Genomic DNA, 14,169 nt, shown 5'->3' with positions numbered 1-14,169 from the left:
TTTAATCTGTAATCAAAGAATTAATCAGTCACGGCTGGCTAATCAATTAATGCTATCATCCCTCAGTTGAACAAATCCTTATTATACTTCTGCAGAGTACTTTTCCTGTATTGGCGAGCACTTTCTCTGTATTGCGTTAAAGACCTAGACATTCCTCTCCAGCTGTTTCTCTTGTTAATCAGGTTGTCAGCTTTTCCTTAGGCATGGCTTCTTGGCCAGAAAAGCAGAAATGTATCAAGTGAAGCTCTTCTTGGTATTCAGTTATCATTGTTGTGATGGGCTGGTGTGTGTGGGAACCCCTCTTGCCAAATTTCCAAATGTCTCTAGCTGTAGGTACAAGAGACTTGTCAGGGGTGGGGCAGAGTTGATCGTCCTAATTAACTGTCACAGTTATGCCTGTTTTATTACAGTTTAGAAATGTCTTGTTACTTAATTATGAATCACTTCATTGTTGAGATTCTTTATTGTGACCATTGGCCTATAGGGGATCCTGTTACCGAATAAATGACATTGTTCAACATATGGCAAAGTATAAGTTAGCAGCTCCCGCCCTGGAAGGCAAACATCTGAATATATTGCTATATGCTGACGACATGGCTGTCATGGCACTTACTCGAAGGGGCCTACACAGCATGCTGGAGGGGCTCGCAGCTTATTGTGCCCAAAACTCTCTAAAGATAAATTATGACAAAACAAAAATTGTGGTGTTTACTAGAGCTCGCCAGACATTCAGATGGTCTTTAGATGAACACGTAATCGAACAGAGACTTTCTTTTAAATATCTTGGTATCACTTTCCAAGCTACATCTAGCTGGCTTGCCCACTTCAAGACTGTAGCCCTCCTAACACGTAGGACAATCGGTGCTCTGCTCAGCTTTTTCTATTTGAGGGGAGGGCAATTGGTGATCCCGGCACTAAAAGCTTTTGTAGGAAAAGTGATTCCCCAGATGCTATACGGAGTAGAACTCTGGGGATGGAATCAGAAGCTGCTAGAACGGCTTGAAATTCTTCAAAACTATTATCTCAAGAGGATTCTAGGCCTTCCTCAAGGAACCCCAGCAGCTCTCTTGAGGGTGGAGGTTGGATTACCCTCTGTGTCTGCCAGGGCCCACTTAAGATTCCTACGATTTTACATCAAACTTGCAAATACCACAAACACCTTATTGGCCAAACAAGCCTTTGTATCTCTTCAAAAGAATACCACTTGGCGTCAAAACCTATCTGAGATCCTGGTTAGATACACCCTACCGGAGTTTAACACCCTCAAACTGTGGAGCCCAGACAAAGTTCGGGAATGGATCCTGGAGAGAGACGCTCTGTTAGATATCACAAAAATTCAGAACCCAGGGTCCTCCCACTGGCTTCCCCGACTGAAAACAGTCAAAACCTGTGCCAATTATTTGGCGAATATCACCAATCCCACCCTTCGGAGAGCCTTCACCATGGCCCGTTTTCAAACCATTCCTACGGCCTACCTGACAGGCAGATATGCAAAAATCCCAGCAGAGCAACGTATATGTCTTTGTCATATGAGAACCCAAGAGGATCTCACACATTACATGTTGTATTGTCCCATCTATTCGGCCTTCAGGGATGCGATGTTACAAACTATTCCCAAATCAATAGTTAACTCTGAGGACCAAGTAAAGTTTTTACTGGTGGACGCTGATCCACGGATTTCTCACGTGGTAGCGGTCTTTGTGGTGAAGGCTATGAAAACTAGGGTACGGTTCCTGGACGAAACGGTGAGGTCCCTCCCATTGTTTTCCTAACCTGTTGCTGTATCTTCTTTCCTGAATGGTGGGGGTTTTTGGGTAGTCTCCTTGCTGGGATAGCATGGCATGAATTTTAGCTTACTTTTATAATCTTATTGTTATCTTTTAATAATGTTTTATGGTATTTTGTGTAAAGGCATGGACCTCACAAATTTAATAATAAACTTCTTCTTCTTCTTCTTCATTGGCCTATAGATATGCAGTTGACAGTGTTGCTTTGATGTATTAAGGCTGAGGTTCTGATAAAGGGTTGTATTAAATGGTGTGCTTCTGTGAACAGGTGGAGTCATCCTATGGAAGAGTCTTTGTATTTTTATTAGATTTCTTATACACCCTTCACCATATAAGGTCCTCAGATGAGATACAATAATTTACAAATACAATATTAAAATCTGTTAAAGCAAATTACAGCCTAGTTAATTGGGTAGCTTCTAATGATATATATTTCAAAGGCCAGATTACCCATTCAAAGTCCAGCCACATGTGTTGGGCCAACAATGTATTGAGACAGCTCCACAATATTCCAGATGTGGCCAGACCAAGGCAGAATAGAGTGGTGCTGTTACTTCCATCGAACTGGATACTATACTTCTGTCAATGTATTGTAGAAGAGCATTCACTTTTTTTTTTGCTGCTGCATCACACGGTTGACTCTTGTTAAGCTGATGGTCTACTAAGACCCCTAGATCATTTTCACATGTACTACTGGCAATCCAGGTGTCCCCCATCTTAAATTTGTGCAGCTGGTTCTTTCTGCCTAAGTGTAGAACCCTACATTTGTCCCTGTTGAAATCCGTTCTGTTAGCTTTGGCCCAGTTCTCCAATCTGTTAAGGTCATATTAAATCCTGATTCTGTCTTCTGCTGCAGTAGCTACCCCTGCCAGTTTGGTGTCATCTGCAGATTGGCTAAGCATCTTCTCAATTCCTTCATCCAAGATGTTTATAAAGATGTTCCCTGAGTAGTTCCTTCTAAACTCTCATTGGAACTACTCAGAGTACATCAAGCCTAAATATGCTGCTTTGAATGTTTCCAGGACCGTTTATGATTGAATTTAACCACATTTTTGACATGGCTGTTGAACCTTAGCTGAAGATATTTTTGCCTTCAGCAGTTTATTTAAAGCTGTTTCATACTCGTTTTCTTAAGACTCATTGAGTTTAATCAGGCTAGCTTTTTAGTGAAGGCTCATTGAGGCATGAATTCTGTTGAATTCCGACATCTTAAATTCCTTATTCATGAAAACCATCCAATTTATAGACTCATATAATTGTACAGTTGGGAAGGGACCATGAGGATCATCTATCCACCCCCCTGCAATGCAGAAATATTTTGCTCAAGGTGGGGTTCAAACCCACAACCCCGAGATTAAGTGTCTCATGTTCTACCAAGTGAGCTATCTCTTTATCTCTTTTCTCTTTGTGCAATGCTAGGCATCAAATTCCATGTTTCACTTAAAACCTACTAATATGAACTTCCCTGCTTAACAGTGAGGTAGAAAAGGCCCAGAGACTTCCCTTGTTAAGACTCTACATGATCTGGAAGGAACTGCAGTTTCCTAAAATAGCAAGGCAATTCTTGTGTGACTAGTTTGCAGTTTTATCAGAATGAAAGAATGTGTGCTGTTACATTTGTGGCAAATATAGTAAATTAGCCAGGAAGCTGAGATGCAGCATAATTATTTAGATGTGCCCTGCATCTTTTTTTACATTGTGCGGCATATTTAATTGTTACTGTGTCTCAACTTCTGCATTTGGACAGCATTTTGAACCATGTCGGCGTGTTATGTGCTGCCTTATGTGGTTTTGTATTTATTTTAGATTTTTTTCCTGCTTACTCTGAAGGCCGTAGATTGGTTACATCATTTTAAAACCAGAAGTGTAAACATTGAAAGTAGAAAACTGAGAAAAATCCTAATAGAATGGAATACCAACCAGTCCTCCAAAGACTGGCCATTGAAATGCCAACCCCAAATGGTATTGCATAATTTACTTCAGCACCTCTTCCAAGAAGAAAATCCCATAGTTATGTATCAGTGACAGAGAACACTTCTGAATATGGATGTGGTGCCCAATTCAAAGAGGAGAGCACTCTTGGTCAGTTTTGGAGTTTGCTGCAGGAGATGGAGAAGGGAGAGTTGTGCAGGGCAAAAGGTGTACCCTTTAGTGCTTATCCAAAAAGTAGGGCAAAGTTGCCATTGCTAACCATTTATTTATTGTTTATAAATATGCAAAACTAATAAAATTTGATTTTTAGACGTGATAAACTGTGGATTTGCATGGAGTTCTGTGGAGGCGGTTCATTGCAGGACATTTACCATGGTAAGTTAAAGAGAGGTGTAATTCTTCTTGGGAACTGCAGCTAGAAGGTGGAAAATTAAGAGGGCTCTGTTGACTCCTTTAATAATTCCAGATTGGACCTAGAAAAGTTTATTTTAAAGCCAAGAAAATCTATACAATGTATGAACTATATAGCCTACAGGCACCACAAAATAACAGGCCAAGCCTCTTGACTTGATACAGTGGTATCTTGGTTTGCAACCGCTTTGGATTACAGCCGTTTTGAATTACAACCACATCAAACCCGGAAGTGCATGTCCCTTTTTTTGGATTACAACCCCCCCCCCTTTTTTAGGATTACAACCAATTTTGGGGGGGAAGCCCCACTGGCGAAAGAGCGCCTTGGGTTACAACCTGTTTTGGTTTACAACCGGACCTCCAGAACGGATTATGGTTGTAAACCAAGGTACTGTAATATGAATATTCATTGACTAATAACTGCTCAGTATAAGAGCCCTTCTGCCTCAATTCTTTTTCTGAATATTGCCTTGTTTTGCTTTCAGCACTGGCAGTTATGAAAGCTTGTAGTTGGTTACAGTTGTAAGAAGGTAGTTATGTAAAACACTCAGGTTAAAGGAGATTAGAGGATGGATAAGCCACTTCTAAACTTCCATTTTACCTTAATATATTCAACAGTCATCTATGTTTTAATAATAGTAGAATCTCTTTGCACACCACCATCCCTTAAATAAAAACTGAAACAAGTAAATTGACCTGAAATTCTGCACATCTTGTAACAATCCTTGTTGGTTTCTGGATATGTGATAGTGAAATATTTGCAACCTGATCCTAGGCACAATTAAGTCCTATTGCTCTCAGTGGAATTTAATACGTTTGTTTTTACATTTCGTTTCCTGCCTTTCTGTTATAATATCAAACTCAAAGCAGCTTACAGATGGCTCTCTCTAATAACAAAACTCAGTTGGCAAGTGCCAACAGAAGTGGAGCCGTAATGGGGCCTCTGAGAAACAATAGGGAAGAACTGTTATACAGTGGTACATCGGTTTAAGAACAGTCCTGTTTATGACCGATTCGGTTTATGAACTCTGCAAAACCAGAAATATTGTCTTGGTTTGAGAACTTTGCTTCGGTCTAAGAATGGAATCCGAACGGTGGAAGGGCACTGGCGGTGGGAGGCCTCATTAGGGAAAGCACGCCTCGGTTTAAGAACTGTTTCAGTTTAAGAATGGACTTCCGGAATGGATTAAGTTCGTAAACCAAAGTACCACTGTCCTTAGGGAACATCTCAGTGAGGACTGATCATGTTTACTAACCACCTAGTTCCAAGTGTCTGTTGGAAAAGAGAAAGTGGAATGCCCTGCTTGAATGGAATAGATGTCTGTAACCCCAAACAGAAAGGAGAATATGATGCAGCATTTTGTTTCAGGTTCCTCTTGTAAATAGATAAATTGCAACAAAATTTGAAAACAGTTCTAACAGGGGAACAAGTCAATTAGTGGTAAAAACAGCAACATGAAAGTATGCTTAGAATCCCAACATTGTTATTTATTTCTCAGCAAAGTTTATCAGAGACATTTAATCTTGTTAGATTGAATAGTTGAATGTTTTGATTTTCTCTGCTAGTCAAGTATACAGCAGGGTTTGGAAAATGCCAACCAAATCTCCTTATTGAGTATAATATGCCACGTGTGTGGACTTACTAATATAACATGTACCCTGGTAACAAGCTTGTTTGGCCCGTCTAGTGCGGTAAAGTTTTCAGTATGCTGAAGGCAGAGTTTGCTGCCCCAAACTGTGCCCAGCGTCACAGAGTGCGGCCCCACTCAAAAGTCTTATTTGCACAGCATGGAAGGGATTTAACCCAGTGATGATGCTTGGTCATATTTCAGCAGAAACCTGGACACACCGCAGCATATTGTTATTGGCTGGGGTTCTGCTGGGCTGCAAAGCAGTTTCCTTGCTATTCTTGCTAATCGCCTCCCCTTATTTCTCTAGACGGCATTTTCTCCACTTGCAATAGCTGAACAAAATTCACAGGGAGGGAAAGTGGAGGGTTTCCCCTCCCGTTGAATGATAGTGTGACCTTTCTGTTACTCAAGCTGTGTCACTCTTTTATGCTCGACAAAGAAGAGAGTTCTTCTCTGCTACAGGCATATTGTGTTATTTCGTTAGGCCTCGTCATTCCTGTGTTTCTCTGTTACACAGTGATTGATGGTGTCCTTGTGATGGTGCCACCTGTGTGTTAGGAAATGAGCTTATTTTACGTGTGTGGCTGAACAGATGTCGGGAGCTAATGCTTTCCTGTTACTACTGATTTTGGCTGCAAACCTGCTTTTTAAAAGAGTGAAATATTCTGCTTCTTAATTAATTTCCAAGCTGTTTCTCTCACCCAGGCCAGTGTCAACTGTTAGATATGCAAGTCGTAAAATCCAAAAGATTTTAAGCACAATCTTCTATGTATTTCCATGAGATTCTTAGACAGAATAGTTCTTACAACTTGTTCCATGTTAGCTACATCTAGAGTTCAGTTTAGATCATCTGATTATAATCTCCCCCCTCCAAGAAACTGAGCTCATGGTACTCTGATCATAGTTTCTAAAGTATGTAGAACCTGAGAGTTTGGACTGTTTAGATACACCCACCCACCCACCCACCACCAGATCACTCTTGGGGGCCTGAGAAAGAATAGGCAAGGATTTACAGAAATAATAAAATGTCCTAAAATACCAAGCAAGTTCTTTAAAAGGGAGAAACGTCGCAAAAGAAAGATATGGAAAGGAAAACAAAGGCAACTCTTGAAAGCCAAGTATAGAACAAAAAGGGGGTTGTTTGCAGCTGCACTGTAAGGGTGAGTAGGGAGAAACAAAGGCCAGTATATGGAGGTAGGGAGTTTCACGCTTTGGGACCCAGTACGTGAAAAACATTGTTGTTATGTTTTTTCTAATCTGGGCAAAAGGGGTAAGACATCCTCCAAACAGAATTGTGCCTTGGTCCTTTGGAGCACCACTACGAATTCCAGCCAAAATCCTTATATGTGAGCCCATCTTGGCTTTCTGGCAAAATGTGAAGTGGTGGTATTTCTTCTTCTTCCGGGCTAGGAATATTAACTGTGTGTGTGCATGCACACGCATGTGAGAAACGATAAGGGAACGAAATTGCAGTGAGGTGTTAAAGAGTAACAATGAAATTGTGGTGAACATTCTAATTTTTTGTTGGGGGGGCTCTTTTCTTCTAGTAACTGGACCTCTTTCAGAGCAGCAAATTGCTTATGTTAGCAGAGAAACACTACAGGTGAATATTCTTCGTATATTGTTAGCCTTTGGCATAGAAATAATTTGGAGGAAAAAAGATAAGTCTCCATGCTTTTGCTGAATACCGACAGATGCGGAATTGTGCATTAATTCTAGGTATTGCTCTGATGATTGTGATGATGATGATGATGATGATGATGATGATTTGTTTATACCCCACCTATCTGGCTGGGTTTCCCAGCCAGATTTGACACATATTTTTCTTGTCCAGTTCTTAGTTGCCTCCCCCACAAAGGAGTCAGTTTATGCGTTTGCCTGTGTATTACATATGTGCGTGTTGGCTTAGGGTGCTGCAGAGAAACATACCTATTTTATGGCTTAGAATCTTAGGCATCAGATGTACTGCTCTGTAGCTCACAAAAGATTCCTGCGTACTTCTGACTATTTGTATTTGCTGTTGAACCGCCAGTACAAGCAGCACCCAAATTCCAAACCCATTTGCTCAGAAGGAAGGAACATAAGTGCACTACCTACGATTGCAGGCTTCAGTATAGCTATGGGCTTCTGTCATGGTTTTTGCCGTTGCCTAAATTTGAGTCATCTGAGATGCTTTTTTGAAGATGTTCACTGCCGACTTTTTGCCTTGAAAGGAGAGAGTGAACCTGTCTTGTTTCCGCTTCCTTCCTTATTCCTTCTGTCAGCCTTTCAAATGTAGGTTGGTCCTGCAGTGATGTGAATGAAAATACAATCAAGACACATAGCAGAGACACCATTTAGCTTTTTTTCATCTAGTTGGTTTTCCCCCCTGTATAGAATAAAACATGAATTTACACAGGCAACTTTTTCCAATGGCTATTTTTTTTTAACCATAGGGATTATATTACCTTCACAGTAGAGGAAAAATGCACAGAGACATAAAGGTAGGTGATTCTTTGAATTGTTTCATGTGGTGTATACAGTTCTCAGTTAAAATGTTAACCATGAAATATGATTTTAAGTCCCATCAGTTTTAAAAATTGGGATCATATAAATGTATTGTATGGAGGAGGCAGAAATGTCCTTTTAAAAGGTCTAGTGAAGTGCTTTGGCAGAGGTTTTGTTTCAGTTATGTTATAATGGCTATTCTGTTCCTGTGGGATTATATCTGTGTTGCATGTGGATGATACAAAATACAGTTTAAATTGATGAAGACATAAAGTGGAATCTAGAGTTCCCCTTGCATAAGCAGAAGACACTTTCCTATTTAAGGGGTGTGTGTTGCAGTCCTGTGATATTCCAGAAGGCCCTCCTACCTTAGGAATAACTCTGGGGAGTGCAGAAAGGAAAGAGATCAAGAAACCTCCATTGTGCCCAAGCTTTTCTGGATCTATACCAAGGTTTGACAGTTTGAAGAAAGTACCATCCTTCGTCTCCCTGGGTTTGGATCACTGGGAGTTGAAGGTCTCTGTGAACTGATGCTGGAGGTTGCAGGGGGAGGAGAAATCACTGATTTACATTAGCAACTGGAATCACCTTGGGTGAAATCAACCTGCCATTCTTACAGGGTCTGTCAAACCTCAGGGGTGACCTGTGAAGGGGGTTTATGAACTGAAGTCGGCTTGGGCTAATGAGGACTCAAGCTGATGATTTTAGGGAAGCGCCATATGTTATTTCTGTTTGAACAACATCTTGTAAAGGATATCTGTGGTTTGTTGTACCCAAAATGCTATTTTACTGGCAAAGAAGAGCCAAAGTGTATCTTTGCAGAAGTATGCTTAGTTCCAGTTTAACTTAATAGACTAAAGCAATGTTGCTGTGCCATATTTCATGATGACATATTTTCTAATTAGGATATCCTATTTAAGGCATTGGTTCCAATTTATCTTGATATGTGGGTGGACAGCTCTGTAATCATCACCCTGAGGGTGGGTATTGCTTGCCACCCCTCTCTTTACGTTTGCAAATATGGTTCTATAGTTGCCATCCTTGTTTTTTAATATATGCAAGAATGGCACTATAGTTTTATTCCATTCCTAGCATTTATATTCTGAATATTAAGTAGCACGTTTGTTGTGTCAAAACAGTTAAAAGAACATGAAGTCTAAAAAGCTGTCTGTTGCCATTTCCCCCCTCCAGGGAGCAAATATTCTTTTAACTGATAACGGCTATGTGAAATTAGGTAGGTATGTTCACTTCTATATACACTTTGCTATATGTTGTAGTACGATCATCCAGATGGTTGAGCAGCTCAGTATCGTATCATTATTTGTAGCTTTGCTTAGGAAAGCAGAAAGCGTACAGTCAACAATCCAAAGAAGTTGTATGCGTGCCTGGCAAGTTTTTGCTTTGAAGTTTTTACCAGAATGGTTGCAGAGATAAGCTGCTGTTCATCTTTTTCTTTTTCAAAGAAGGCTTTCCACTTCAGCTGTCAGAACTGCTGGGCTGGAAACTAGAAAGCTTTGTTTGTATGTGAATTTTTCACCTGCATACACTTAGAGGCTCTTTTGGATGGTGACCAGTATTTATTGTACAGTTTAGATGAAGACAATAGAAGGAAGAAATAGAAGGGAGCAGGAGCAGGCTGTAAGGTGGCCCATTCAAAATGAAAAGACTAATTGTCTTAGAAATGGGAAGGAATTGCATAATGTGGCCTTTCTTGCACTTTGAGGATAATTGCATAGTTAGAGGGAAATATGAAACAAAGATTAAAAAGGCTTTCAAAAGTTGTTACAACCAGTTTGTAAATATCTGGACTGCATAAAACTCTGACTGTTCTGTTTGTTACAATAAGCATGTTAATTATTACATCACATTGCCTGCAAATCTTTTACAGCTGATTTTGGAGTAGCAGCACAAATAACAGCTACAATTGCTAAAAGGAAATCTTTCATTGGAACACCATATTGGTAATTGTCCTTTCTTTAGTAATACTTGTTGCATGGATAAAAATATAACTTGAGCTGCATTTTATCTTGAAGTGATCTCAAAACAAACATTACAGCATTACAGCATTTGGGCAGTAGGGGATTTATCATGGATTGTGGATTCGTTTTTGAAGGACTTGCAGTAGACATGTCTTTCTCAATCTTCACACAGTACTTGGGCAAAGTTATGGTTGCCAATTGCCCAAAAGAAAGAGTCCTCAAAAGCAATTGAGGATGTGGGTGTGTATTTATAGATCTTGCAGCATGGAGATAAATGTTGTAAAATGTTAATGATACAATTAGAATAGCTGGTTGAAATGTTGGCAGGCAAAGTGGAAAAACAGCAACCTTGACCTGGCATTGGGACTCGTGAAGGTAGGAGGGCATTTGCTGTGTTTGGCTTAATTAAAAGTGTAATGAACAACAGGGAGATTAACACTGAAATTTATTGAAAATTGCTTGGGCTGCATTGTGTTTCCAAAATTTAAGGATTAGAACTTGCTGCATATTCCAATCTAGTGTTCTCTGATTTTTAGGATGGCCCCTGAAGTTGCTGCAGTTGAAAGGAAGGGTGGCTATAATCAGCTCTGTGACCTGTGGGCTGTTGGAATAACTGCTATAGAACTAGCAGAACTTCAGCCCCCTATGTTTGACTTGCATCCAATGAGGTTGGTAAATGTATGTAAAGCTGGAATGCTCAGGTGGCATTTAGAACTCATAGGAACATAACAACCATGGGATACATGTGATTTGCAGGTTTTCATAAAAAGAACGTACTAACCACAGAATACAGAACCTGCCTGCATCTTTGCATTTTTCTGTCCATTGACAGATGGCCTGCACAGTCAGCTTTGGCAACTGTTTGATAGAGGAAGGAAAAAGAAGGAAAGGTGTGATTATTTCCCTTTATTTCTTCCTTATGTCTCTAGGAAAGCGCTCTGGAACAGTTTCAAATATGAAAAATGTGGGCAGGGGATAGTTCCCTTACTTTAAGGGTTTATAATACAGGGTTTATGTGGTTGCCATTTCTAAAGTCTCTTTTCAAAATAGATATTCAGCTATCATAAAAGCCTGCTTAGCTAGAGATAATAGAGGGATGGAAAAATGAACCTTCAGACATGGGCAGCAGTGGTGACTTCCGGTCTCTCAGGAGCTTTTGGTTTACATTCCTTTCCCCTGCACACGCATGCTGTCTTCTGAGTGTGCTTCAACCCACTTCAGCCATTCAGTAGTAGATGTCCTGCAAATTACTAGTAGCATCCTTTTGACAATTCTTCCTGAGCTATCACGCAATAGATGTAGCCCAGGCATAGGCAAACTCGGCCCTCCATATGTTTTGGGACTACAATTCCCATCATCCCTGACCACTGGCCCTGTTAGCTAGGGATGATGGGAGTTGTAGTCCCAAAACATCTGGAGGGCCAAGTTTGCCTATGCCTGATGTAGCCTGTGTGCTAGAGGCCTGAAGAAGAGCCATCCAGAGTGCTGCTTGTAACAGCTGAAGAGCTTTGGCTCTTGCACTGCTCTCAGAAGATCATATGCCAAGGCAGCTGATGGGGGAAAATGAGAGTCATGTTTGCAAGAGCCCTACAGAAGCTGTGTTCCAGCTGCACAGGGTCTTTACAGAACCAAACAGTAAGGCCTCAAATAAGTATAGGTACCCCTGTCATCAAAGACACTCAACATTTTTTTTAAAAACCAAAAAAGATTGCTGTTGCATTTAATTTATGATGTAAATCAGATAGCTGCCATTCTTGCCTTGTGCATTCTACCTGGATATTATGGGCCCATTGATAGAGTGGGGGTGTTGTTGTTGTTTTGTTTCCTTTTTAAACGAAAAACAAACAAAAAAATATTTTCCCCTACTGAAGGCATCTCAGAGTTTTGTTCCTGGATAGAAAATAATATCGATTTTGTAGTTCTTAAATAGCAAGTAACAACTGTTCTTGCTTTTCAGAGCACTCTTTCTAATGACAAAAAGCAACTTTCAGTCTCCCAAGCTAAAGGACAAAATGAAATGGTAAATACCTTTGTTATATAGCCACGCTGTATTGATTATTGTATTCACCAAATAACCTTCTAAAGCTTGCAATTACATTTTAAAGGTCAAATAGCTTCCACCATTTTGTGAAAATGGCACTTACAAAGAATCCTAAGAAAAGACCCACAGCTGAAAAACTATTACAGGTATAACTTATGTTTTATTGTTTTCCACTGTGTTAAAATGCTGTCTGTAGTATTGTCCTTATGTGAGGAAACCTTCCATAAGGAGGTGCCAAGGCAAATCATTCCTGGTGGGGGGGAACCAGTTGGTTGGGGTGGCGTAATATGGTATACAGTATCCAGTTGGTTCAACGATTGGTGTGCTGAGGCCTTATGGAACACCTATTTTTGTTTATCTGATTTCTTCCCCTATACATAGAATCATATGAGCTGCTGCTTCTTTCTTTAGTCTGTGTGTTCCCATATGGGAGTGGGCAGGAAAAGTGAGCACTTGACGGAACTTTGCCGTGATAATCTTGGGGAGACTTAAACATTGTTTTTATTGCTGGTTTTAGGGAGCTTGCCCAACTTCTATCTATGTTAAAACTCTCAAATTCTAATGCATATTCCATTTGCTTTCCCTCCTGCTTCATTTTGTCTCTTTAGCATCCTTTTGTTACCCAGCCCTTGACCCGGACGCTTGCTATTGAACTGTTGGATAAAATGAATAATCCTGATCATTCCACCTATCATGATTTTGATGATGATGATCCTGAGGTGAGAATACTTCTTTCTTATAGACCTCAGTGCATTTGCAGTTTTGTAATACAGTGGTAACTTGGGTTAAGTACTTAATTCGTTCCGGAGGTCTATTCTTAACCTGAAACTGTTCTTAACCTGAAGCACCACTTTAGCTAATGGGGCCTCCTGCTGCTGCTGCACCGCCGGAGCAGGATTTCTGTTCTCATCCTGAAGCAAAGTTCTTAACCCAAGGTACTATTTCTGGGTTAGCAAAGTCTGTAACCTGAAGCGTATGTAACCTGAAGCATATGTAACCTGAAGTACCACTGTAAAACATCTAAGCTATATCTGAGACACCTTCCCCATGTCAGGTAATGTGAGGATAAGGAGGATGGTTGCGAATATCTGAATTTCTAGAACTTGTCTCATGAATGAGTGAAACTGGTAAGAAAGGTATCTTGGATTGAGGGAGAGTGACTTACCCAAAGAGACCGGACTCATGCTCTTTAGCTGCTATGCTGCACTGATTCTGCTTACTAGTTGAACTCAACAATAAATGCCAGACGATGGGCACAATTTCTCTTGCCCTCATCCTCAGGGCCCCAGACTTAGCTGGTCTCTGAGACACCACAGAGCCCAGAGACCATGCAACAGACACTAGCACTGCTCAGAATAGTGTGCTAGAGGCTTTTTTTGTAGCTCCAAGCAGTTTGTTACTGTTGCATCTCCCATCATTGCATAGCTTGTGTGCTGTGGGTTATCTCCCATGTTAAGGTTTGCATCAGTATATATTGACAATGCACATTTTAGTTGTCTAAAAAAAATTGAAAGACTCAGAGATTCTGTGAACCTTCCACTCTTTAGACTCAAAGTAGCCAAAATCCTTTTACTGTACTGTAGGAAAACAATCTTCCAGTCCCCTAATTTGCCATGAATTCACTGAGATGGAGCTCTTTGCAGCCTAAGCATTTCTGAAGAAGCTCACACTTAAATTATTACTTGTTACTACGTCATTGCTTACGGAGCTTAGGACACTTCCTCATCTGTTTCCACAAACTAGTTATCTGAAACAATAAGGCAGTTTCCAGGCCTTGTATTGAACTGCTGGTTTGTTTTTGATTGACTGATAAGGATGCCACTTAGCAGCATTAGAGGGAAATCTTTAGTGGCTAATTACAATGTGAAGCTGGGATACATTCTTAGCTAGCTTAGGCTGCT

At 40.4% G+C, this 14,169-nt stretch overlaps 2 protein-coding genes across 10 annotated transcripts in view; both read left to right on the top strand.

The window, feature by feature from the left end:
• MAP4K3 (mitogen-activated protein kinase kinase kinase kinase 3) overlaps positions 1 to 14,169 on the top strand; it is an 80,023-nt gene that overhangs the window by 13,016 nt on the left and 52,838 nt on the right. For 8 of the 9 annotated variants that reach the window (XM_083433018.1, XM_083433017.1, XM_083433013.1 and 5 more), the window contains exons 4-12: positions 4,030 to 4,094; positions 7,309 to 7,364; positions 8,197 to 8,244; positions 9,440 to 9,482; positions 10,137 to 10,209; positions 10,764 to 10,895; positions 12,185 to 12,247; positions 12,333 to 12,414; positions 12,877 to 12,987. In XM_083433018.1, coding sequence (XP_083289144.1) covers positions 4,030 to 4,094; positions 7,309 to 7,364; positions 8,197 to 8,244; positions 9,440 to 9,482; positions 10,137 to 10,209; positions 10,764 to 10,895; positions 12,185 to 12,247; positions 12,333 to 12,414; positions 12,877 to 12,987 — 673 coding nt within the window. Of the gene's footprint in view, positions 1 to 4,029; positions 4,095 to 7,308; positions 7,365 to 8,196; positions 8,245 to 9,439; positions 9,487 to 10,136; positions 10,210 to 10,763; positions 10,896 to 12,184; positions 12,248 to 12,332; positions 12,415 to 12,876; positions 12,988 to 14,169 lie in introns of those variants that run through there. The other variant, XM_083433019.1, reaches the window with a different exon arrangement.
• Positions 602 to 6,035, top strand: LOC310674156 (uncharacterized protein). The gene is made up of 2 exons (XM_083433123.1): positions 602 to 1,814; positions 6,023 to 6,035. The coding sequence occupies exon 1, from the start codon at positions 603 to 605 to the stop codon at positions 1,770 to 1,772; it is 1,170 nt and encodes a 389-aa protein (XP_083289249.1). The 5' UTR covers position 602; the 3' UTR covers positions 1,773 to 1,814; positions 6,023 to 6,035.

The sequence above is a fragment of the Podarcis tiliguerta genome, assembly GCF_965153285.1.
Source record: "Podarcis tiliguerta genome assembly, chromosome: 3".
In the NCBI taxonomy this organism is placed as follows: Eukaryota; Metazoa; Chordata; class Lepidosauria; order Squamata; family Lacertidae; genus Podarcis; species Podarcis tiliguerta.
This window is presented reverse-complemented; position numbering and strand designations above follow the sequence as displayed.

Bases quoted from the DNA above. Each gene is read 5' to 3' on its own strand.
- LOC310674156 (XM_083433123.1), top strand. From the start codon at position 603: ATGGCACTTACTCGAAGGGGCCTACACAGCATGCTGGAGGGGCTCGCA.